The sequence below is a fragment of the Stegodyphus dumicola genome, chromosome 6 (genome assembly GCF_044657685.1).
Source record: "Stegodyphus dumicola isolate Sdum_Otavi_A_Nest chromosome 6, ASM4465768v1".
Taxonomy (NCBI): Eukaryota; Metazoa; Arthropoda; class Arachnida; order Araneae; family Eresidae; genus Stegodyphus; species Stegodyphus dumicola.
In genome coordinates, this window is record NC_140773.1 from 17677493 (window position 1) to 17704734 (window position 27242).

At 32.2% G+C, this 27242-nt stretch overlaps 1 protein-coding gene across 1 annotated transcript in view; it reads left to right on the forward strand.

Annotated features, from left to right (window-relative positions):
- Positions 1-1476: 1476 nt before the first annotated feature.
- The window catches only part of Msh6 (DNA mismatch repair protein Msh6), a 109351-nt gene continuing 83585 nt past the window's right edge, over positions 1477-27242 (forward strand). The window contains exons 1-5 of the mRNA XM_085818150.1: positions 1477-1859; positions 9792-9832; positions 12649-12810; positions 15443-15625; positions 20867-20970. Of these exons, the coding sequence (XP_085674276.1) occupies positions 1625-1859; positions 9792-9832; positions 12649-12810; positions 15443-15625; positions 20867-20970 (725 nt within the window). The 5' untranslated portion in view covers positions 1477-1624. The remainder of the gene's footprint in view (positions 1860-9791; positions 9833-12648; positions 12811-15442; positions 15626-20866; positions 20971-27242) is intronic.

The window sequence follows — 27242 nt, forward strand, 5'->3', positions numbered from 1 at the left end:
GTCGATTCGACGTATTCTTCACGAAATGTTGGATCTGTATCCGTACAAAATCCAGCAGCTTCACCAGTTATTACCGGCAGGTACAGAATGCAAGACAAAAGTTTGCTACATGGGCGCTGGCACAAATGGAAAGTAACCCACAATGGTTGCTGAATGCCATTTGGGTGGATGAAGCCCCCTTTTCACTGCATGGTGACGTCAGTACGCAAAACAGTCGTATTTGGGCGACGTCAAACCCTCGTGAGTACCAGAGCCAGCCACTGTGTTCTCCTCATGTGACTGGTGTGGTTTCACCGCGTCTCTTTTATTCTGGACTCTTTCTTGAAGAACCCTGTCCTGTATCCGGCGTGAAAACCTGTACAGTCGCTGCAGCACGGTATCTTACTCTTTTGCGTGACCACGTTGTGCCTGTATTGCAGGAAAGACATGCGTTACCTGCTGTCACCTTCATGCAGGATGGTGCCCTGCCTCACATTGCAGGAGACGTTCCAACGTTCCTGTTGGAATCTTTCACCGAAGACCGAGTGATAAGTCGCAATTGTATGATTCAATGGCCCTCAAGATCACCAGACTTGACCCCGGTAGATTTTTGGTTGTGGGGATATTTAAAGTCTCGTGTGTATCGGGGCTCCCCAACCACACTGGTGGAAATGAAAAATGCCATTAGACTGATCGTCGATGCCATCGATGGTGACATGCTACACTCCGCTGTAATGAGCTTAATGACGCGTCTCACTTGCCTATTACCTTGTGGTGGTGGTAATGTTGAACATCTCTTACTATAAAATAAATGCATAGTGTCATGTTATTGTGATCTGTTTGCATGATTTGAATAAAACGTCTCAGTATGACGTGTGAGCGCCCTTTACTTTTGGAAACATTTTTTTTTTTTATTTTACATGGAAAAAAAATCCAGTGGATTTCTGACCATATTGGAGCAAACAGAAAATTTTTCCGTGCATTCCTTCTTTTATTACGAATTTTTTAACTGCTCGAATTTATGACGCACCTGGTATTTGTTCGATCCCCAAATTCGATAGTGAGTTTTCAGTGAATAATTAGGGTCTCCACAACGTGTTTCTACTACGTTTACAACATTGTCTGTCTGTGTATCAGTTGTATGCGACGGCTTTTTCGTCCACTATGATTCTTATAGGAAACTTCTAAAAAATTCTGTTTTCCATACTACAAATCGTATTTTATTCTCGAGTGTCAAGATGTAGAAACATTTTTTTACTCGACTTCTGATAAGAATCTGGATAAGCTTTCTACATTCAGTTAGTTAGATTTGGATGAAACCTGGACAATCGGAAGATGTATTTGAAACCTAGAACTTTTTAAACGTATATTAAAATATAGTTCAAAAGTTTTTAATTTTAATATTAAGATTTCTTTATCATTTGGAACAATGTAGATTTTGGCTAAAATTGATAAACCGGAAAAGAACTAATTTCTGCTTCCCTTTTCCTGGTGCCTTTTCTCCCTACGACCTTACGACTAGACTGGCAACAGTAAGAAATGCGCGCCAATTATTTATTTTTCGCACAGCATTGTTTCGTAGTCTGTGTGCTTGAAAGTCTTATTTATCTGAGAATTTATTAAAAGGTTGGAACATTTTTTCACTATGTCAAAACCTAAAACATTGTTAGACTTCTTTTCAAAAAGTCCAGCAAGTAAGCCAATTCCAAAAACACCTAAATCACAAACTCCTGTGTCGAAAAATTCCGCTTCAGAAAACATTCTTTCTTCTAAGAAATCTCTTAACGGAATATGTAATTCTGATTCACAGACTCCTTCAAGAAAATCTGAAATAAATCGAAAATCTGAAAAAACTACAAACAAAAGACACGCGCCTTTAGGTGAGACAAATTGTACCTGTATAATGTGTGATTGTATAACATTTATATATTTCTACGTACTGTAAGTTTGTCAGTGTACATAATGAATAAAAATCGCATAATATTATGTATTTTATGTCTGATTGCTTCTGAAATGTGATTCCATAATATCAACATTATTTGCTATATACAGTAGATTTTTATTGCTTCTCTTATAATTTTTATTTGATTATGGGCATATGGTTTGGATTAAATGTTTTGTATGTTTGTATTTGTGTATCTTGCAGTAGCGTAAAATTGTAATGCAGGTAGTGATTATTTCACTTTTAAAAATCATTAAATCCTGTTACTGCTCGAATTTTTTCCTTTTAAGAAAACATAACCATTTTCTAAATGTTATAAGTATTGCAAATTTAATATTTAATTGGCACTTGATTCTGCTTTAACTAAATTAGTGGCATATAAAATAAATAGTTAGTTAAAACTCAGCATTGCAAATCAAAACAAAATATGTATTATTACTTTGAATTAAGATCTATTGGATGGACATTGACAAAAAAGTGATATATCATAAGTATGTGGGCCTGATACAAGCTGACAATAGTATCTAACCTCGTACTTAAGTCAATATAATAAATTGTGTGTGTTTTAAACATAAGTTTAGACGAAATGAATATCCAGTGCTTCACTGTATTATGTTGTATCTGATTTTATTAGATATGACCTGTTATTTATGTTTAATATAACACAGGTGTTTATCAAAATAATTATTGATGTAGATTTAATATGTGTTGAAGCATATTCTGGATTTTAATTCACATGCATATTGAAATTTAAGAGTTTTACTTTGATTGATTGTTAAAATGATGTTAAGATGATGAAATCCAGTTTCTATTTAAAGGTCAGTTTTTATTTAATCATACAATTTTCAGTTTTATTTATCTAAACAAAGGAATTAATGTATCCTTTGGAAAACTGATTAATTGTTTGCTGAAAACTGATGTTAATTTTATGATGTTAAATTGTTATGGTAAAAGTATAGTTTAGGGTACCCCTTGGCGAAACTTGGCGGTACATGGATACCGATTTGGTGCAATTCTTTGACTCGTTATTTTCGCTTGCGAAGCGGCAATTTTTGGGCCAAAAATCGCCGCTACACAAAACCAAAATAACAAGACAAACAATTGTGCAAACTCGGTATCCATGTACACATCGACTTATTTTCACTTAAAAAAAAAATCCCCAAATTGCACAAAAATGGCATTGCGCACTCCTTTGACTTTATCCATGTACACATTGATCTATTTTCACTTAAAAAAAATCCCTGAATTGCACAAAAATGGCATCGCGCACTCTTAACTTTATCCATGTACACGTCGACCTATTTTCACTTAGAAAAAAATCCCAGAATTGCACAAACTTGCATTGCGCACTCCCTTTACTTTGTGTGTACACAACGATATATTTTCACTTAAAAAGTCAAAGGAGCACCAAATTCTACAATATAGGCAAACAAAAAATACATAATCTCAATAAAATACATTTTAAACCAAACAATAAAATAACACAAAAAAGGAAAAACATGTTATACATAAGCACTACCAAAAGCAAATATTCACTTACCATGATTTTCAAGTTCTCTTCGTACACCCAGAGCCACGTAAAAATCAAAATATCAATCATACTCAAATGACTTTTTTCAAACCAGGTACTCTTTCTGATCGAATGCTTCACATAGTGACCATCTGAACCTTCCTACAAATCCATCTAAACGGTTTTTACGTTCGACTAGACGCATATCCTTCCTACATGCAGGACACTTATAATGGCTGCTAAGTAAATCTTCATTTACACACCAGTCAATTAAAGCTTTTATCCCCTTTCACTCCAAATCATATAGAAACTTCAAATTAATCTTACTACATTCGGCCATTCTACCTTCTAAAGAATCAAACCAACACACCACAAAAACGCATACAAAACATCCCAAGATTCAAAATTTCCCAGAATCATGCACCCGATTACGTCACAATAGAGTTTCCATAACATTGAACTACTCAGGCTACCATAAATGAAACAACAACTTGGCGATAAATTAAACAACAACTTCGCCATAATACAAGGGGTACCTTAAAGTCTACTCTACCCAGCAAGAGCATCTTCTGATCTGAATTAACTGTTGCATGAATATATCCAGATTCTAGAATAAATCGTGACTGTCCATTAACAGTTAAGTCAACCATACAAATATCGCCTGCTTCTGAATCCCCTATTCTATTATACTGCTTAACAGTAAATTCTGTTTGCACACAATCTACTACATTAGTCAAATTTCTATAAATTGCAGTGCCACTATCTTGGTGAAATAAAATAAAATACAGCAAATATCGTCTGAACACACTGACTGTTTACCAGATAACTTTGCCTCTCGCATGTGGTTGCCCATGTGCATGCTTCACCAAAATTTCACTATTTTTGATGCATTACATGCATATTCTTTGTTTGTTTACTAATGTGCTGTTTCTTCTATCTAATGGGGCCCACCAGCGGCCGAGTGGTAAAGTCGCTAAACACTGGTGGTTTGGTCCGAGGTTCGAATCCCGCGAACGGGCTGGCTGCATGGGCGTTTTTGTGGTTTTCCCCATGTGTAACGTGTATACGAGCCAGTTTCCGTTAGAAAGTCCTCCACGAAAGGCATCCCTCCCCTTAGGCAGATAGCCCTCGTGTGCTTTGCCATAATTAAATACACACATACACACACTTCTATCTAATGATGTATTTAGATTGATTGTAATATTTATATTTTTGAAGGTATAAACATTTGCACACCTCAAATAGCATTTTAATTTTTGTTTTCTGATCTGACCATTATGGAGGAATGTAATCCTAAGTTAAAAATGCTGAAACAAACAATAAGAAAAAGGTGTGAAACATTAGTGTGTGTGTGTATGTTTTTAAAAAAAATTTGGTATTTACATATTAATGCAACCAGGCCAAAATTCGCATAAATTGCCAAATTTGGCGACCCTACTTACGGAAACCCTACGTGTTATACGTAGTTTTGTAAAAAGAGCATGTGGAGATTCACAAAATTTTCCTGCATTTTTGTGCAAATTTTTGTAATTTATCAGAAAATAGCAGTGTACATGGATAAAGTCAAGAGTGTGCGCAATGCCATTTTTGTGCAATTCTGGGATGTTTTTTTAGGTAAAAATAAGTCGACGTGTACATGGTTATGGCGAATAAGGTTTTCAATCAGTGCTAAAAGCAATAGCCAAAAGATTTCCGCCGAAAAAATAATTCTGCAACTTATTCAAATTCGAAACCGGAAGGGTTTAATTGCTATTTTATATTTTAAAACAAAATAATATAAAAAACTGTATTAAAAATTATTTGTAATTAATAAATGTACATTTTCTTTCTATTCATACTTTTTTACTCAAACTTACAAATAGCGCCAACCTGGTTGCGATAATACGTAAGTACCAAAAATTTGAATGATACTCTTCCTGAAAGTGTTAGATTGTAAACAATAGTTTTCAGAAAGTTTTTGGTAGTAAATTTGTGTTCTTCTCTTTAGAAATCTTGAAACAAAATGTTGTATTCCAGCAGAAATTTTACAGTATTTTTTTTTCAGTGCTGACACATTACACGAGTTAATATTTTAAAGGCCAGATATATCATGTTTTGTTTGTAAAAATCATTGAACGTGAAATACAACAAAAAGAATGCATACAAAAATGGCAACATTGCTTGACTGATTATTGCCTGAAGTATGATTATTCACTGGTTGGTGAATTTACCACATTTTGAAAATTTGTTGACTTCATTTGTTGACTTCATTGATTGAAATAATACATAAGTACCCAAAAATGATGTTTCTTATCTGTGACAGATACCAAAAGAGTTATTCTACCATCATTTCCTGGAAATTAGGATTTTTGGAATCAGTACACATGTTCTGATGTGGCAATACTTAAAAAAAAAAAAAAATTCAAATAGAACTATTTGTTTCATAAGCATTTTTCATGAACTTTTTTAATGTACAGGAATATAAACTATTTTATTGCAATTCATAATATGTAAGAACAAAGATAATTTTATGGTTTATAAATTAAAAATATTTACTTTTTACAAAAGAGTACTCGAATTCACTTCATATTTACAACTTACTGCACACATTAGAGCATTTGTTGTAGATTAGCTTCAATGCTAAACTACTTTTTAAGAGATAGATCATTCAGTTTGCAGGTAAACTAAGAAAAGTATGTGAAAGTTACTTATTGGATGCAGGTTGCTGATTTTGGTGACTTTAAAAAAAAAAAAAAAAAAAACTACGGTTGATCTTTACAATATGGTAACTGGTAGTTTGGCGACATTTTGGAGGCGATAAAGGTTACTACCTGGGACTTTGGTAATAATGTGAGCAGTACTCAGTTCCGATTACGCATTATTTTGTGTGAGGGAAATGAGAGATCATGGGATATGTCATGTGATATTAATGGACGAATTACGGTTCTTTAATCGGAAAAGGGGGGAAATCAGGAAAAAATCTGGAAATTTTGTATTTGGTTTATTCTGTGTTGTGTGAAACAGTGTTCGTGAATTTTTGGATCCCATGGCCGTAACTAAAGAAAAGTTTATCGGACACGTAATCAAGATTCTGAAGAAGATTAGGTAAGTTAGTATTTTTAATTATTTGTGGATATTATTTTTATGCATTCTTCTAAATGTAAGGTGGAAGTAAAGGAATTTGGTATTATTGGGAAAATTGTTATTAGCAATGATTTAGTTTAAAGTAATTAGGATTGTAAGGTAATTTTTATTAATTTAATGTATGTGCTCATTTATATTTTAAGTAGTGTTTTTGAATTTAATTATATTTTAATTAAATGATAGTTATTTTGTGAATTTTATGTTTGTAGGAATTTGGTATACGTTTAAGTTGAAGTAAACGTGCATGGAAATAATTTAAATATTTGATACTAAGTATTTGTAAATGCTTGCGGTATGAATTCGTTGGTGACGTGTATAATGTAATAGATGATTTAGAGGTAAAAGTTTTTGGATATTTTATTTATTTTATATGTGGAAATGTTCATATTTGGAAAGGGTAAATACTTTTTCGCGATCAGGTAATTTCATATATGTTCTTTTTACCGGGTTTAAAGATTGAGAAAATTGTCATGTATTTTCGTGAAATTTTTCTAATTTATGAGAAAAAAGCAGTGTACATGGATATAGTGAAGAGTGTGCGCAATGCCATTTTTGTGCAATTCTGGGATGTTTTTTTAAGTAAAAATAAGTTGGCGTGTACATGGTTTATGTGTATGTGTTATTTTGAAAAACGCGTAAGGAGTATGGTATTGTGCACTTTTTCCCAATTTTGCAGTGAATATTTGTCATGATTAAGCAGTTTTGTTTGATAAAATTTCTAGCATAAGTGTAATTCGGCTACTAGATTGTTGGAAGAAGTGTTCAGTAGATAAAAAGAAAAGAAACATGTCTTTACTTCGTGAAGACAAAATGGCGGCGGGGAAAAAAATATAGAGGGTTGCTGTAGGAGAGTTGGTTGCCAAATTTTCGCCAAAAAATCGCCAAGTTACCATAATGTAAAGATCAACCAAAACTACTAGAGTATTGATATTTATTATTAAGTTGGCAAATATTAATAACTTATCAAAAGAAATACACTTTAACAATTTAAAATACCAATTTTAATTACTAAATAAGGATTGTATGATATGTCTAAAAAAACTAAGCATTTCAAAAAATGCTTCAGTAAATTTTTTTGTACTTTTCCCAGATAGATTACTGTGTATTGGAAAGAGGGTCAGTTTGAACACCTAGCATATACCAGACCATACACAGTAATCTGCTTTTACTACAAGAAAAAGAAATTAGGGAATAACACAAACTCGCATTGCAAACTTACCTTTTTAAAGATGTCCTTCAGTACTTTTTTTTTGCAGGGAGGGTGCTGCTGTTCAAAAAAAAATTAGAGAATTGCTCAAATTCGACTTTGCCACTGGCCATGAACATAATTACCCAAGAACAGGTGAAATTTCAATGTGCACTCAAATGTAATGTTTTCACTATTTATTTTTTGAAAAAAGGTATTTTAAAAATAACAATCAACAAATAACATGACCAAGAGAGAAATATCCCACAATTCCATTGGTTTGAATTAAAAAAAAAAAAATGCCTGGCATAATACATCTGTCTAACAGCGAAAGTAAAGTTACTAGAATAAAATCATAATTTGACAACAAAAATGCCAAATTTGGTGTTTACCTGATACTTCACTTTACTTGAAATGAAAAGCCTTACAATTAAATATTTATTAAGGATTTCATGTGTAAATTATGTTTTGTAACGAAAAAAATTATCTTTTTGTTTTAGAAAATTTATTTTGTATTATATTATTACTGGCGGTGCAGTCAAGCTAAATGTTTAATATTTCACCTTGATTTTGAGAACGAAAGATCTCTTTTTAATTAGAAGCAGATTTTGAGAACAATAGATTATCTTAGCATATTTTTTAACAATACAATTAATTTTACAATCTAAGTATTTTACTTAAGTTGTTTACACTCAAGAGCCAAAAAATTATGACCATCTGTCAATAACGAGTTGGGCCACATTTGGCGAGCAACACAGCTTCAACCCGTCTTGGCATGGATGCCACAAGTCCTTGATAGATGACCGAAGGCAGATTGTACCAGATGTTGTAGCAATGATCATGCAAATCCGAGATATTGCGAATTGGTGGTTTTTGACCTCTGAGCTGCCACCCCATGACATCCCAAATGTGTTCTATCGGATTGAGATCTGGTGAGTTAGGTGGCCAGGACATTAACTGGAAATCAGCATCATATTCCGGAAACCACTCCAACACAATTGTAGCCTTGTGACACGGGGCATTGTCCTGTTGGAACATTCCATTTCCAGCTGGAAAGACAGAGGCCATGTAAGGGTGCAACTGGTCTGCACTGATGTTCAGATACCCTGTAGCATTCATGGTCTGCTCTACCACAACCACGGGTCCCAGAGACGCCCAAGAGAACGCCCCCCAGAGCATAATACCACCATCACCGGCCTGTGTATGACCTACTGTGCATTGAGGGAGCAACTGTTCACCTGGAAGACAGCGTATTCTGACACAGCCATCGGCATGATGAATGACAAACCGTGATTCATCTGACCAGGCAACTCTTTTCCACTGATCCATGGACCAGTCGCGATGTTTCCGGGCCCAGTGCAGGAGCAGTTGGCGATGATGCTTGGTCAGCAAAGGCATACGAGTGGGACATTTGCTGCATAGCCCCATATCCAACAGTGTCCGCTGAACAGTGTGCTCCGATACTTTTTGACTTGGCCCTGCATTGTATTCGGCTGTCAGCTGGGCCACTGTCTGGCTCCGGTTTTACTTCACCATGCGAGACAGTCTCTGACGACTTTTTTCTTTGATAGCGTGTGGACGTCCAACACCATGTCGTCTACTGCTGGTTTCACCGTCATTCATCCACTTTTCATATGTGCTAACAACTGTAGATCGTGAACAACCCACGTGTCGTGCAGTTTCGGAAATACTTGTTCCGAGCCTTCGGGCCATTACAATCTGCCCTCAGTCAAAGTCGCTTAGATCCGCAGCCTTTCCCATCACACACAGAAGCAAGTGAAAGAATGATTCTTCAGACTCTCCAGCAGCAGTTAAATACCACTTCCACCTGATCGCGTGCCTTCCACGTCATCCAGGCGTGTTCATCGCCAAATGTAGGGCTGGTCATAATGTTTTGGCTCTTGAGTGTAGTTCAAGACTTTTGCTTCCAGAATGATACAAACTCTTTTAATATTTTTTTATTATGTATGACACCAAATAGAGAAAAAATGTATAGTGGATTCAGCTATTTTATATTTATTTATTTATTTTTGAATACATTTTTTTCTTAGGAAGTGATGTTGATTCTGAAAGAGAAGCGGAAACTGATGAGGTAAGTTATTTTATTGTAAAAGTTAAATCTGTTTTAAAATATTAGTCAAGGTAGTTATTAATTTTTTAAGAATTCAATAACTACTCAGTTAGACCAAAACATTTTGCGTGGGAAGCATCCTATATTTTCAGGTACACTATTGTATCTAGTCCATCTGTCATACAGTTTATGATTTTTTTATAAACTACTGAAATTCTGGAATCTTGAAAAATCTAATGGTTAGCAAAAAAAATTAGTTTTGGTTGCTTTAGCTCACTAATAAGTGTATTAACTCAATAGTATTTAAAAGTAACAGAAGCTAGTTTTAATTATAATCTTAATTCTAATGCAGAAAGGTTTCATATTCTGCTCTCTTAAGTTGGCAGTAATGATTATTATAATGCAATCATTTTGTGATCTGTTATGGGGCTTGTATGTATCCCATGAAACAGCTTCTATTCATTTAATCTCAATAGTATTTTGATGGATCGATGCTTAGTATTTCTTCGGTTTGTAGCTGCCCAGCTTGTATAATATTTAGTGATGCTTATGCCATACCAATGGGTCCAAGTTTGAATTTCGGAAAAGAGATGAATGTTTGTAAACATATGGCTGTGTATAGTAAGAAGGTACTAAAAATATGTAACAAGTAAAGTTCTCTCAGGAGATTTTGTGTGGCAGGGGAAGATGTGTGGGAGACCCTTGGAACGTCTCCCAGGGTATTCTTCCTCAATATTGAGAGTGAAAGCTTAACAGCTAGATTTAGTATTACTTCAATCACCTATGGTACTGCAAAAGTACTGGGTACTTCAACCTGTACCGCCAGTATCTTAGCATCAGAAGCCGAAATTTATAAATTATTTTAATAACATGTTTATTTCAGTATTCTAATGCAGCATTCAGCTATTTCAGGATAATGTTTCTCTTAAATTTGATGAACATGTAATGCAGACACACTGAAAGATACTGGTATTTTTTTCAATAATATTTTATTATTCTCAGAACCATCAAAATACTGCAAACTTGTAGCTGACTTTAGAGATCATTCACAAAATCATTGACAACTAATTTTTCTGTAACCTAATATGTGAAAGTGGTCGCACATTAAGTATTCCATACGAGAGCAATCAATCAAATTTAAAAAGCAAGAAGCATCAGTAATAAAACCCTTCCTTTTTTGATAAATCCTTTTTTTGTGTACATGGGAATGTACACAATAGTCTGTTTTAGCTTAAAAAATATCCAAGAATTGCACAAATTCAGCATCCATACAAGTCAGCATTATCCACTAGTCAAAACAGATATGTGCTCTGTACATACTTGGGTTGTTGCTTAATTACGTTTTGGTAACTTCAACTGAATAGAGAATATCACAGGCCAAACAGCTGGCCTGCATCAAATCAAAATTGCTGTGAGGTTTAAGATACAGTCTGAATTTTCTTCAAAATGTTTCTGTGTGTAACAGGGCTTTTTTGTATCAGTGGAAAGAAATTGTGTTTTCCAATACCATTAATATTAAAAGGTGTAATTTATTCCTTTTATTTTTGAAACATTTAATTATAAGCTATATATATTTAAATTCATAGAAGGTGACTAAATGATAACATTTATGCTTTAATAAAGACATAACTAGCAGAAATAAAAAGTAACAGATAAATATTAATTAATAAGTTTGGATAAACAGTTAAATAGCATCAGAGTGAATATGGCATACTTTATTTTATTGATTTTGCAAGTATTGTAATTTCTTTGCCTTGCCCCCCTCTCCTTCTGTTCTTTTAATTCTTTTTCTTTTTTTTTTTTAATTTTCATAATTACTCCATTGATATTTAGGCATGTAATAGTTATGCTTTTACTTGAATACTGTGACTGATGTTTTTATTAATTAAAACTTATTGAAAATTACTTAATTTTATATGTTAAAATTTTCCCTCTTATGGATTTCACCTTTTTTTGAGAATATTAAAATATTTCTATAAATTTTATGCATTCACTGTTATTCATTGTTAATTCTTGCAAAATTTCGATCATGTCCCCTTCTACTGAAATTAGGTACTTTAATAACAACACTGTTGTCACTAGCATAACATTAGTTTTTTGTAAAAACTGATATTTAATAGTATCAGTTTTTTATTTTTATATTTTGTGCATTCTGTCAGTTACCTTTTATTGACGAACACGTCTTATAAATGTGGGATTCAGATAATTTTAAAGATAAGTGCAAACTAAAGTTTTGACTACGTGTTTTCAAAAGCCAAGTAAATCCTTTCTTATTTGTAGAAATGTAGGAATACTTCATTTACACTTTAAATTTGTATAGTTTTAATAATTGATTGGATGATGTATTAGAATCTAATGTGAAATGAAATGACAAGATATGTTAATAAAGCAATTAAATTTTCAAATAACTAGTTGAGCAAGTTTATGATTATGATCTATTTATTTTAAGCTACATTAATATATTAGAAATTACAATTTTTGTGTAGACAATTTATGCCATGTTAGAAAGTAAACCTGAAATGAAATTATAAAACAAAATCACTTAGATGGCATTAAAATTGTCTAAATTCAAGATTTCAGGCTCAATGCTTGACTTTTTTTTTTTTTTTTTTTAATTTTGTCCATATTTCAATCATTAATTTATCTTTTCAACCTGATAAATATTGAATCCATTAAATTGATTCTGTAAATGAAATTCTTAGTAATATTTTAAATGCAAATAATAATTTCTGTAAAAAACAAATACTGTATAATTTGGAAATTTTGTTCCGTTTGAAAAATGAGTAAAATGAATTTCCATGTGAATTATTAATTTGCATTATCTGTTTTGCCCCTAGGAAGAAAAAGTCACCACTTCTAAAACTAAAAGACGGCGTATCGTAATAGCATCTGGGTCAGAAGATTCTGAAGATGAATACAAACCTGGAAAGGAAAGCTCAGATAGTGAAGGCAGTGCATCAGCGGTATCTGAGAATTCAGATGAAAGTCCAGTGAAAAAGGTAAATTATAAATAATAATTTATTTTGCATTATTATATTTAAGGGAATGATATGATTGAAAGATATGATGAAAGACGCTAGCAGAAGAAAAAATTAGAAATTGGTTAAGAGTTGCAGATAAAAAATTTATTAATTTGGTACGTCAGTATTAAAGCAGCCAACACATAGGCTTTAGTGAAATTTGGCAACTTTTAAAATTTATCTGGAGAACATTAACAAACATTATGGTAACCTTCAAAAAATGAAAAACCGCAATACAGGAACATAATAAATAACATTTATTTAACAATTACTAATAATGATTTACATTTAAACTGAAGTAATATTTATTTTTCTTTGAAGAAATAACGTTTATTTACATTTGTGAAGGCTGCAATTTAGCAATTACTGCTGTTAAGAAATCAAATATTTTTTCTCTTCTTTCATACTGCTGCCACATAAATTAACATAAATATGAATTCAATTGTTATGGAGCTGTTTCTCTTTGCCTTTTGTTTTACCTTGGCCACAGCTTCCCCATAAATAATTTCACTTGGTGGTCATCTTTACACATTTGCTTAGTACAGTACAAAGTCCGAGATCCAGACTCGTCGGGATTTCCGCGATTCCGGATTTGGGATTTTTCCGGATATTAGGTCATCAGTTTAAATCTAGTAAGAGTAGAAATTATAAATTAAAAATATGAAATCGTGATTTATGAAATAATGATGCATTTATGATCAAAATCTGCAAAAGAGTATCAAAATTTACCAAAAAAAAAAAAAAAAAAAAAGGCTAAATATTTGATTGTTTACTTTATTAAACATTTCTTTTAATGCAAGTTGTTTATATATCCATATTATGCAAATTACAAATAGATTAAATGTGTGCTAAACTCAGATAATTGCATTAACATAGATCATGTCATTTTAGGTACTAAATGAATTTAAAAAAAAAATAGGATAAAATATTTGTGCAGGCTGATTTGCAGTGAATTTCTATCTCATAATCTATAGCCATTTGTGTAATGAAAAATATGAACTTTTCACTTCATGAATCAAGCGTTTTAATTGGTTTATTTATTCTAGCATGTAAAATACTTTTAAAAAAAAAAATTTCAATCTTGATAAATTAGGCCTTGGTTATTTAATTTTTCTGGTGTCATACTGTTCCTTTTGATCCTATGGTTCAACAAATAATTATGTTACAGTTCGGTGAGCTTCTTCCTGCATCTCTTTTTTTTTAATCTTTTAGCAATGTTCTTTTTTCCCCCTTGTAATATTTTATTCATTCTTTCTCCTTTACCGTTTAACTGTGTGGTGAAAAGAAACTATAAAATCCAAAATAATTCCATTGTTTTTACACTAAATTTTAAAATTTTCACGTCTTAATTTTGACACTTTCATGTTCCATTTAGCTTCTACCCCTACCACATTATTTTTTATTACATTAAATGTTTCATATTTACCTTCTGTCAAATATGCCATTGTAAAATATGTGTAATCATCAAGAAAAGTTATAAAATATTTTATCTTATCCCATTTTACTGGGTCAACAGGCCCATACTCATCAGTATGAATTAAAGCCAAAGGTTTCTTAACTCTCATTCTTTGAGAATTAAAAGGCTATCTTCATTGTCTAGCTTACAAACAGATTTCACAAACAGAATCATCCTTCAGATAATCATCAGAAATCTCCATAATGAAGCAAGTTCCTTCATAGTTTTATAACTAAGATGTTCTAGTCTTCTGTGCCATAATATATAACATAGTTTCATAAGCCTTCTTTTCAGCTAAAGCATTTGCACACTTAAAATTCTTATTGAGAATTATATTATACAAATCATTTTTGATGCTTTTTGATTTATTGCTGATTAAATTTGATTTATTGCTGTTTGTTATATTGCTGATTTATTTGATTTAGGTGTATAGTATTAATCTGTAAGATTGCAAATAACAACAGATGTGAACAACAACAATGTTTTGAAGAATGTTGGAAATGATCGCTCCATTTTGCTGTTCAATACATAAATTTATCTGATGATGGATATCTCTTGTCTGTCATTGCACAAATATGCAATTTTTAATGCATAAAATTTTTATTCAGGGTGCTGATTAAAATATGCATGGCTTTTCTTGATGTTATTCTGCAGGTCTTGGATTTCTGCAGAGCAAACCTCTATTCTTGTGTGAGACTTGTGATGCAATGAAAGTCTTTTCTTTCTGCTTCTGCTCACTGTATTTAAACCCTCTATTGTACCTGAGCCCTTTATTGGAGGTCAAATGTTGTTGTGTTTTCTAAGGACCATTTTCTTCTGTCTCATTTCTTTGTCTCATTTGTTCTCTTTCTTTGTGTAGGGAGATTTGATAATTTTCTTAGTATTTTGCTATGGCTGATGTATGGTTTTCATTTGATATGTATGTCTGTTTAATTAAAGATAAAGCCAGTCTGTATACTCTAGCATCCTTCATTATGAAATCAAAAGAGTACATGCAAATTTTATTTTTGACACTGTATATTTTTTTGAAGATTATTATTATAATATATGCGCATAGACAGTTCTTAAAGATTAATTTTGAGCTGCTATTTTATATTCTTGTAATCACCATAAATGTTCAGCCTACTGTAAGGACAATTGTTCATTTTAATTTAGAAGAGAAAAACAATGAAGAAGACAACATTGTTATCACCATCTTTGGCTTCCGTCAAGAGCCCTAAAGCTTCACCTAATTCTTCTTCACCTAAAACTCTCTCTCTCAATAGTCCTAGAAGCACTCTACCAGTAACACCTGCATCTGGGAGTTCAAGAAAACTTTCTACTAATGTGTCTAAACAGGTATATTTTTATATAAATATTAATTTAAAATCTGCTATGTTGCAGTTTAGTACTTTCTCGCTAAAGTGGCCCATTGCACTTGATAATCAAAATTAGCTGACTAAATTGCTCAGTTCGCTGCCTGCAAATATCACCAAGGGTTTATGTACCAGTCACTTTGACAAGGAAGTACCTGCAATTTTATTCGGTACTATTCGGTTTGGAGGGCCGTAAAAAATCGCCAAACTATTGTTGATGCCAATGCTGCCCAAAATAATTGCGGCAACCCTAATAATTGCGGCAAGAAAGGAAGTATAATAGTAAATAACTATCTAAGATTGATGCTTTAATTTAGATGAAAGGTTAATTTCATATAATAGTTTTTTATTTTTATAATTTATATGAAAAAGGCTAAACATGACTGAATGGAAGCATAAGAGTAAATAACTATTTCAGATCATTACTATAATTTATATAAAAATTGCTAAACATAACTGAATGGATGCCTGCATCGCTATTTCGCTACCGACTTATCGCTAAAGCATAATTTCATCTCTTTGGTTGTTCAAACGTAATTTTATATAATGAATAATGCCTTTTCTTTGAAAATATTCTCGGTAAAGTGCAGAATCGCTCACTTATTTGTTTGCCGCTTTTTACAAGGGTAAAAACAATTGAATTTTGTCAATTTTCTTTTACTTTTTAAGTGAAAATAGGTCGATGTGTACATAAATAAAGTCAAGGGAGTGCGCAGTGCCATTTTTGTGCAATTCTGGGATTTTTTTTAAAGTGAAAATGGATCGATGTGCACATGGATACCGAGTATGTGCAATTCTTATAAACGCGTCAAACAGTGAGTGATTCTGCACTTTACCCAAAATTCTATTGCCGAATTTTCGTGGTGGGCAATTCCCAAATTGTTAAAACCATAGGATATAAAAAAGGATTTAAAATCAAAAAAGGATTTAAAAATTAAACTAGTATTTCAATGGCGTCTTAAGAAATATAGAACTATATAAACTTACGCAATCTGAAATCAGCGCGTACGCTAGATTTGGCGCTTTTGCGCATACATTTTCGCTGAAAATTTTTACGGTCCTCAAAACGGAATAGTACCTTTTATTCTTTGTATTGTTTTTATCCTGCAGAATATTATTATTATTCAGAATGTTTTGAATTAAAATAGCTATCAAGCTGACCATCTACAGTTGTATAACATTTACCTATTTTTTACCATTAACCAAGTTTTGCTATGTTAAAAAAAAATAAGGAATTCTATTCCTTATGGTTATCTTTTTATTGTGAATATACTTTAGCTTTTTCCTTTATGAGCTTTTCCCACTTTTAGCAGTTTTATCCATACCTCATATGAGTAATGTTTTTTCAGCTTAATTTGCCTGTATGTGGTATGGACATCACATTTTCAAACCTCATGTTTCTGATTATCACATATAATATGTTTTAGTTTACTTTTTGATTCATAGATGGCATTACTGTCTGTAAAATAAACTCCCTCCTTTTTTTTTTTTTTTTTTTTTTTTTTTTTAATGCTTTGATTTGGTGTGGAACATGCACTTTCCTTTGGGTATTGCATATTAAAGTTCATGAAAGTATTGTTTAAATAAACTTTGAAGAAAATTATTGTACTTTTATTAGCTTATTATGAAAAATTAATAACTAAGCTTTCAAATTTTATTTTATCTAGTTTCGAAATTTCTTAAATTGTGTGAACCAAAAATGGGTGATTCTGACAGTAGTAACAGTGACTATAAAGAAACAAAATATTATTGCCAGGACTGTAATATGAGACTTTGTATTGTACTGGTTAAAATATATCATACCGAGTTGAAATATTAACTTGCATCTAGAAATTTCAAGATTTGCAATACATATGAAATGTCAAGTTATGGAAAAAAAGTGTGTTATTTATGCCAGCCTGGGCTAAAAAGCCAACATTAAAGGGATAATGCTAATTTTTATAATTCTCTCTTTATAATTAATTTGGACTAATAAATGAATTTTCGCTCCTATTTTGTACATTAATGCAGTTTTCTTACAATTTCGACTATAAAAAAATAATAATAAATGGTGGGCGAACATTATGGGGACTGTTTTTTACTTCTTTGTTCGAAGTAAAGGAAGTATTGTAATCGTGAAAAATTTCGGGTACCATATTTCAATGAAAATATCCATTTTGACTGCTATCGAAGGCAATTTAATGATGTTTTTGCATGACATTTCTGCATAAGGACAAAATAAAGAACTCCTTTTCCCCAAACAAATTTTAAAATTGATTTAAAATGGATTCAGAAGAGATTTTTTCATGGCGTCTGTACGTACATCTGTGCGTATCTTGCATAACTAAAAAATGAATACTCTCAAAATGTTGAAATTTTGTATGTGGGACTGCTATAACATGTAGATGTGCACCTCAGTTTTTGGTTGCATTTGCCTACACCAAAAGTATATAAATATATGTATTATATATATTTGTTTCACAAGAAAATAGTAAAGTTAGATTTAATTAAATAATTCTCTTGCGCCATTGCTGCAAGCATATTCACAAAGCCTACAGACCGTTTCTTCTACTGCTTGCTCCGATTGGTTAAAACAGGAAACGTAGGATTAGAAAATCTTGAGCTTGGCGACTTTTGCTTCATCGCTTTTGCTATTTGTATATGAGCATGGTGTACCGAAAAGCATGCAAAAGTAAACGCAGAAACTGCATCTCAGCAGTACGGAGTACGGAAGAAATTCACAGACTTCTAGATTGTAGGTTTTATCCCCACTCATGGCTTTTACAAACTCTGTCCTGCACTGACTCATTTTTATCCTCACTTTGTTGAATGACTTTGCTATTATTGGGCTTTTCACCTTCGGGTGCGGTATTAAAAATTTAACACATTTAACATTTATTTTTATTTATTTTTCTCAATTTTTGTCAATGTTTTTTTTTTTTTTTTTTTTTAATTTTTATTTACTGGTTTGTGCTTTTTGTAGTAGGTAGCAGTGGCAAAATTACGATCCAAGATCCAAAATCCCGAAAAGCATTACAATTGAAATAGCACATGATGGAATAAAATATAATTTTAGTCATACTTCTTTATAATTTAATTAAAAAAGAATATCCGAAGCTCTAAATGTTTATTGAATGTTTTCATTTGGTTAATTTTTTTTAATATTTCTTTTTTTGTATCAATTAGTGTGCTATGGAAATTTACACAACAGTCTCTTTCTAACAGAAATGACGAAAAAGTACATATGCCATTTTCATGTAAACACTTTCTCTTGCAAAACAATTACAGTACAAAGTACGTAATCCAGACTCGTCGGGACTTCAGCGATTCCGGATTATAGATCCTGAGTTTAAATCTGGTTAGATGGCATGCAGAAATTATACAATTAAAAATATGAAACCATAATTTATGAAATAAAGAGCAATGATGATCTAAAGGGTATCAAAATTTGAAAAAAAAAAAAAAAAGGCTTAATATTTATTTGTTTACTTTATAAAACATTTCTTTCAATGTAAGTTGTTTGAGTTGCTTCGTTTTTTGTGCTAATACTTTCTCTTTAATTCTCTCTTCTCTTTACGTGCATGCGTAGCGGACGCTCGCATTAAACGCGCATGCGCATAAAGTTTGTAACGTTGAGGTTCGGATTATAGATCACTCTGGATTATGGACGTCCAGATTAAAGACTTTGTACTGTATTGTACTTTTAACAGCTTAAATTCATTCTTTAACCAACTGCAAATAAACTATTAATAAGACCAGTAGGTTGTGTAAAATATATTCCACACAATCCCCCTTAGCCTTCATTCATAAAATAAAAAATTATCAAAAGTTTACAGAATGTTTATTGAATTACGCTGTTTCTCCTCGCGTTACTGAAAGCCCACAAGATAGGTTTGGTGTTAATTACTAAGCCTACAAGGTGATAACTGGCTATTCCAAATATGACCGCCAAGTAAATGTTTCATCCAATGAGAGCAGACCATAGAAGAAATGGTTTGTGGGCTTTGTGAATATGCTTGCTGCAAGGAATGAAATTTGAATTTAACAAATATTCTCTATTCGTATAAAGCAAATATAAAATTAAAATTTAATTAAGAATTCTTATATTTTTGTAAATTGTGCATTTTTTGCTTTAAAAATTATTGAATTATATTGTTCTTCCTTGAACTGCTAAGTGGTTAAAGAAAATATTTTCTGAATTTCCTCGAGTTGTGATACTAGTGTTTTATTCTTCCATTGGTTGTACCATTTATAATTGGAGATAGTATTTTAAAAAACTGCTATAGCTACTGTATCCTATTCTTCTTTTTTGTTAACATTAATGGATTTATATGTTGAAATGAAGAAAATTTAAATCGCCTAATTTCTGCAATTTAGCTGTGCAAATTCAAAAACTTGATCATTTATTTTTTTGGAAAAAAGATGAACTATTTAGATAGAATCAGCAGACTTTGTCTCATAAAAGTCTCATCTGGTCCTTAGATTCTGTCTGGTGTTTAGGCAGTGTTATTAAATTTTTTTTTTTCAGTTTTAATAAGACATTAATACATAAAACAGTTGCTGTTTAATGCTGCATAAGATCCTTCAATATATTTGATATTCTGAACATGCATTGTTCAAAGTAGCCTAAGTGTAATCTTTTAGAAAGTAGTTTTATTCGGATTTCTTAACAGTATTTTGTGACAAGCTTTATTTTATACTGTAAAGGTCATAAAATAAGTTTCTAACACTCTATAGTGGGTTGATTGCAAATTTCTGCTTCTTGTGTATACTGCCATCTGCATCCATATTAAAATCTAATGATTATAATAAAATTTTCCTGTAGCATATAAACAGCAATCCTTTATGAATATTTCTTTTTTAACTTTGTTCAAATGGTAGTATGTTTTTTTTATTATTTTGATATTTTTCTGCTTATGTCATTTTGCTTTAAAAAAATTGCTGAAACAAGCAGTTTTTAAAATTTAAATACTTTCTGTGTTTTAGCTTTACTCAATCCTAAAGATTTAATTTTCTGAGTTGCCTGTTAAGTAGATATTATAAGTTAAGAAACAAATTATATGCTTGATTTTTTGAAAAAAATATTAAAAAATTTTTAAGCTGTTGAGATTGTAATATGAAGTTTTAGATAGCAAAATTTTCTTTTCTGACATTCATATAAAAAATATAAAATTTATGCATGCTAATTCTCAGCAATTTTGAAATTTAGTACTATGCTTGTTAAATTTAAATTTCTATGCTTTAGAAATCTTGTGAAGCTACAAATGATGACGAATCCAGTAAAAGTGAAGATAATTTAAAGGAATACCTACATGAAACTTTAGATTGGTTAAATGATGATAAGATAAGGTTAGTCTTATAGTTTTTTTTTTCTTCTTAAATATGAGGGTCAGTCAAAAAGTTAGTTCGACTGCCTAAGAAAACAAAACAGGAGCAAAATTTTACAGTAACTTTATTTATATCTAAAAATTCCATTCAAAATCTACTTTTCAACATAATTACCTCCGTTATTTAAGCATTTGTCAAGCCGTAGCACAAGTTTTTCGATGCCTTCTGCAAAGAAATCCCGTCCAATGTCCGATAACCATTGTTGGGTTGCAGCTTTCACTTCGGCATCCAAACGGTACCGTCACTTTGAAAGTTCTTGTTTCATGGGACCAAACATATGGAAGTCAGGAAGTGAAGGGTCTGGGTTATAAGGAAAGTGATTCCACACTTCCCACCTAAATTTTTCAGAAGTTCACATGTTTGTTTTACTGCATGCGGTCTTGCATGGACATGCAGGAGCACAGTGCCTTTTGAGAATTTACGTGGCCGTCAATTTTTAAGTGATTTTCACAATCGTTTTAGTGTTTTACAATAAGAAGATGCATTAATTGTGGCTCCCTTCGGCATGAACTCTGTGTGCACCACACCTTCTATGTCGAAAAACAGCATCATCATTACCTTTCCTGCAGATGGAACAGTTCGACGCTTTGTTCTTGTCGGGGTACTGCAATGTTTCCACTTGAGCGAGCTGCATTTTTTTTTCATGCAAGAAGTGGTGAATCCAAGTTTCATCTTCGGTCACAATATTATCTAAGAACTCATTTCCTTCCATTTGCTAACATTGCAGAAATGCAAATGCACTTTAAAAATGTTTTCCTTTATGTTCCTCCGTCAATAGATGTGGCACCCTTTGAGCACAAACTTTACGAAATTAAAGGTGATCAGCAATAACTTTATGCACACTTCCATGAGAAATATCCAGTTCATTTGAGATTTTGTTTATCATTATGTGTCTGTTTGCAAGAATACATTCATTCACTCGAGCAGCGATTTCCGAATTTGTTGCAGTTGATGGTCTAACCTCACGCTCAGTGTCGTCAATATCTGTACGTCCATTCTCAAACATATTGCACCATTTTGCGATAGCTTGACTTGACATTGCATTTTCACCATACACTTCATGAAACTGCCCGTAAATTTTAGTGCAGTTGCACCTTTTTGCCCACAAAAAACAAATCACTGCACGCATTTCCAATTTGGACGTTATTTGCAGCTGTCAAGACATGTTTGTGACTGATTACCAGAAAAACAAAACTTGCGTCGGGAAAGTCACTACGTCTGAAGTCTATGATAAAGGTAATGTCTGAAGTGTTGTCACACAGTGTCATCCAAATAGTTTTACATGGAATGTATTTACGCAGTAGTGCAACAAACTTTCTGACTGGCATATGTTTATTTTAAAATTTCTGTTGAATGATTTTTAATCAGAATAAAACTACATATTACTTCATTTAAATTATATAACTGGAAAGAATAAACATTAAATTATTCATGTAGGACAAAAGGATATAATGAATAATAAATTAAAATTTTGTACAGCATTTTTTAAAATTTGTAATGCAAAATTTTCAGATTGCTCTAGACTGTATTAATTCTGATTAAGTTTTAAATAACTGAATTATTTAATTCGAAGTAAAAGATAAATGCAGTGCAAATATTTATGCTGCTTTTCTTCCTGCAGTAAGTTCTTGACTTCCCCTTCGAAGCCTTTTAATTACAGTTTTTTTGTATTTGCATAAAGTGATTGTAATTTCAAGACAAACTAGAACGTATTTATTTTTTCTGTTGATAAAAATTACATATGTTGTTATGGCTAAAACAAAATACAGTTCCAAAGCTGAGAGGCTTTTATCTAAGCCAGGGGTCGCCAAAGTGGTCTATATAGACCCCTGGGGGTCTATTTAACAACAGTAGGGGTCTGGGACTTGAAGGAAAAACAGTTCTTAATACGCAAATCACACATATCTAACTGCGTACGTAAATATTTAAAATATTTTTATAATTGACTTAATATTATATTCTTTATAGAAAATAAAATAATAAATCAGGAAACAGTCTGCCCCTTTTTTCCTTATGGGTTTTTGTATGTATACCATGACATCATAACTTGACCTTGTGACCAGTTTGTAATTTGCACGACTCATAGTATGTAGCCAGAAGAGCGATTGAGGCTTATCCGTGTCTCTTGCTGGCGAACCCATCAACCAATTAGGAGCCCTTGGCGCAGACTTGGCGAGCGACGACACTGCCGTTGGCTTTCTATGCATTAAGTGCGAAGGGAATCTTCAGTACTTCGTTTTCTTTCTTCTTATGTGTGTGGTTTTAGTTCTTTTAGTTTTTTTCTTTTTTATACGGCAGTTACGCATCGTGTCATTGGTTCACCCTTTGTCTCCATCGCAAACCATATGAGCCTTGCATATGAGTCAGATGCATATGTGCGCTTGTCCAATTCTACACTGGATGCTACAAACGTAAATATCATATGCATTTTCAGCTATCTTTGTGAACTGTGAACAGTATTAAATGCTTGTAGTGTCATTATTACTACTATTATATCTACCATTGGATAATTAGTTATTGTTTCTATAAAACTATTCGTTTAATTTTGATATCAATTTTAATTATTGTTACTTCTGAAAAGGTAAGCTTTAATAATGTGGATTAGTATAATATACCAAGTTAATTTTAACTTATTTACAGAACACTAATTTAAAAATGACACCTTCAGTATCTAAAAAGAAATGTCGGTATTATTCATTGGATTAATTAAAATTTGGATTTATTTGTTCACCGACAAATGAAACTATTCCTATGTGTCTTATATGCGAAAAAACTTTTGGAAATGAATACATGAAACCGTCAAAAATGAAAGATCATCTTGAAAGGCTTCATTCAGATAAAAAAAAAAATGAAGAATTAGAATTTTTCAAAAAACTCAAAGAAAAATTCACATGTTGACCAACTCTAAAAAGTTTTATGAAACAGTCTACTGAAACTGAAAATGAAAGAGGATTAATTGCTTCGTACAAGATTTCGCTTAATATAGCAAAGAGGGGAAACCCCACACAATCGCAGAAGAAATTGTAGTTCCTGAAATTAAAGACGTCATTGAGAATGTGATGAAAAAAGACTCTACTAATGTTTTAAAGTCTTTGCCATTAAGTGCAAATTCTGTAAAACGGCGTATTGACGAAATGGCCGAAGAAATAGAAAACACAGTAGTTTCGGAGCTAAAAAATTGCAAGTTCTCTATACAACTTGATGAATCTGTTTTTGGCGTTTCTGCTATTTTTATGGCATATGTTAGATATTTCAGTAAAATTAAAGGAGAAGTCATTGATGAATTTTTATTTGCTAAATATCTTGAAACTGATGGGAAGGGAGTGACAATTTTTAGATGTTTACAAGAATATTTAAATAAATATGACATTCCGCTTAAAAATATAATAGCAGTAGCCACAGATAGCGCACCTTCTATGGTAGGGCGTTACCGAGGTTTTGCTACATGCCTCAAAGAAAAAGTGCCCGGTATTCGTACTATTCATAGTGCTATTCGTACTATTCATTTTGCTACTAAGTGTATAGACACAACTTAGTAGCAAAATATCTGAGTTCAGAGTTACATGAAGTTTTACAGTTTTGTATTAAATCTATTAATCAAATTAAAGCTCAACCTCTTAAATCAAGATTATTTGCCAAACGTTGTGAGGAAAACAATGAGTTATTTAACAAATTACTTCTGCACACCGAGGTTAGATGGTTGTCTAGAGGTGTATGCTTGCAAGGGCTCATCAATTTATTTGACTTCACGACAGAATTTCTGAACGAAATAAATCCTGTTCTAAGCAATGAACTCCAAAACAATAAGAACCATATTTTTTATTTAGCTGACTTATTTGGAAAATTTAATGACGTTCAAACAAAACTGCAAGGAAAAGATGTAACAATTATCCTATCTCGGGCAATACTGTTAGGCTTCCAAGTAAAATTAAATTTATTTAGATCTTCATTGCTACGTAAGGATTATAAGTATTTTTCAAATCTGCAACAATTAAAAATAAAAGAAGAAGACTTGGAAATATATACAAATCATCTTCAAAAATTAAGCGACGATTTTAAACTGCGATTTGTTGATTTGGAAAACATCAACATCCCTGATTGGATTATTGCGCCATTTTCGGCGCAAATTGATAACGTCGACATCAACATACAAGATGAGCTTGCTGAACTATTGTCCGATCTTGAAGCAAAAACGCTTATTAAAAATTTGACAATACATAAATTTTGGACTAATATAAATATAAAGCAAAAATATGTGAAACTTTACAAAATGACTCAGCCATTTATGCTGGCGTTTCCAAGTTCGTATGTGGTTGAAACCGGTTTCAGTCACATTAATTCAATTTTAACTAAAAACAGAAATAAATTAAATGTGGAGCTTCGAGGGGATTTACGGTTAAAATTGACTAATTTCGAACCCAATATAGCGAACCTTGCCAAGAAACACCAGGCACACTCATCTCATTAAGAAGTAAAAAATCTGTAGCTACTTTACTTACTGTTTCTGATTTATTAAATATTTAGACTAATATATAGTTTTATTTTAATTACGTGAAAATTACCTTTGTGGAGGTCTATGGAGATTTCAAAAAATTATATAAGGGGCGATGATCAAAAAAGTTTGGCGACCCCTGATCTAAGCTATTTGCTTTTTCAAGTTGTGATCACAGATCTTATTAAAAAGAATAATAAACTCATTTATTAATAAATAAACTCATTTATTAATTTATCAAAAGAAGGGGGTGGGAACCCTTCGTGCCTAAAATACAGTGAACTTGAATTTCTGTAGTTTACATAAAGTATACAAAAAGAAGTTACTAATACAGTTCATTGTTTATTTATCAGGTCTTTTGGTACTATTGCATTATCTGCCCAATCCCGACAAGAATTACCAGGCAAAGCACTATGTCACCTGCCTTCTTAGTATGCCTTTGTGGTATTTCTCCCTCCTTCTTAGTGTGCCTTTGTGGTGTAGTGGTCAGCACGCTCGTCGCATATTTGAGAAGTACGTGGTTCGATTCCTGGCGAGAGCATTGCTCATTTTTCACATCTCCTGCTTTGAAATAACCTAATATCTTTACAGTGGCATCTGAACTAAAAGAAAGTGGTGGATTATGATTCTTCACCACCAGGATTTGCCAGTTGGGTCCCTTAATCCATGATTTTCATTTTTCATGTCTCCTGCTTCAAAATAAAGTAATGTCTGTGCAACCAAAGTAGGCAACCCAGAATTTTACAAAAATATATTTATCTGGTGACCCACTAATAGTTGCATGCACATACACCACCGTATAATATAGTCATCAGTCTCGATGGTGGTGATGTGCACAGTTTTGGTATTTGAGAATTATGTTTGTGGTTTCTGTTTGTTTTGATAAATGTGTGGAATTTTTTTTTTTTTTTATTTCCCTTGTAATGAATCCTAATGCCACTGTGTAGTTTGCCTGTTAATGAAAAAGAAAGCTTTGCATTTTTTTTTAGAAATATGCCATTTTGCCAAGTGGTAGAGAGTGCAGGAATGTGCATTCCCTGATGATTCCTAATAGGAAGTTGGTTCCATCCTCCGTTGGTTCACCAAAAATAGGTAATAGTGGTGGAGAGTTCAAAGTAGCTTCTATTTGTGTAATTAATCCATAAAGCTCTTTGAGCTTAAAATTATTGTTTTTATGACCTTTATCAAAATTCTCTTCATTGGTTTCATATTAGCCTCTCACAATTCACCAAAATATGAGGAAGACGGAGGAATAAAGTGTCACGTAATTCCTTCTTCAGAACTAAAATATTGAACACTCTCCAATGTGCAAATTCTGAGTATGTTATCAAGAACATTTTTCACTCCCTTGAAGTTTGTAACATTATCACTTCAAACAATGAAGGGTTTGGAGTGTATGGCACTAATTCTTCCAAGATATGATAGAAATGCTTCAGTAGACAAATCTGATACTATTTCTAAATGCCTTCTGCTTTTTTACTAAAACATATAAATATTGTGATGTATGATTTTAAAGTAACTCTAGATCTTTTCGAATTAGGTTTGGTAATAACTGATCCTGTAATGTCTAGCCTTATTTTTCAAATAATCTAGTTTTTATTACTCTATCTCCAATCATTTGGTTTATAGTCCCCCTCCCCAAAAGCAAATCATGCATTTATTTATAACCTGTCTAACTCTGTCTAGTCTGAAAGCTATCTATAATTGTGTAATAAGAAAAAGTGGTGTTTAAATGCGTAAA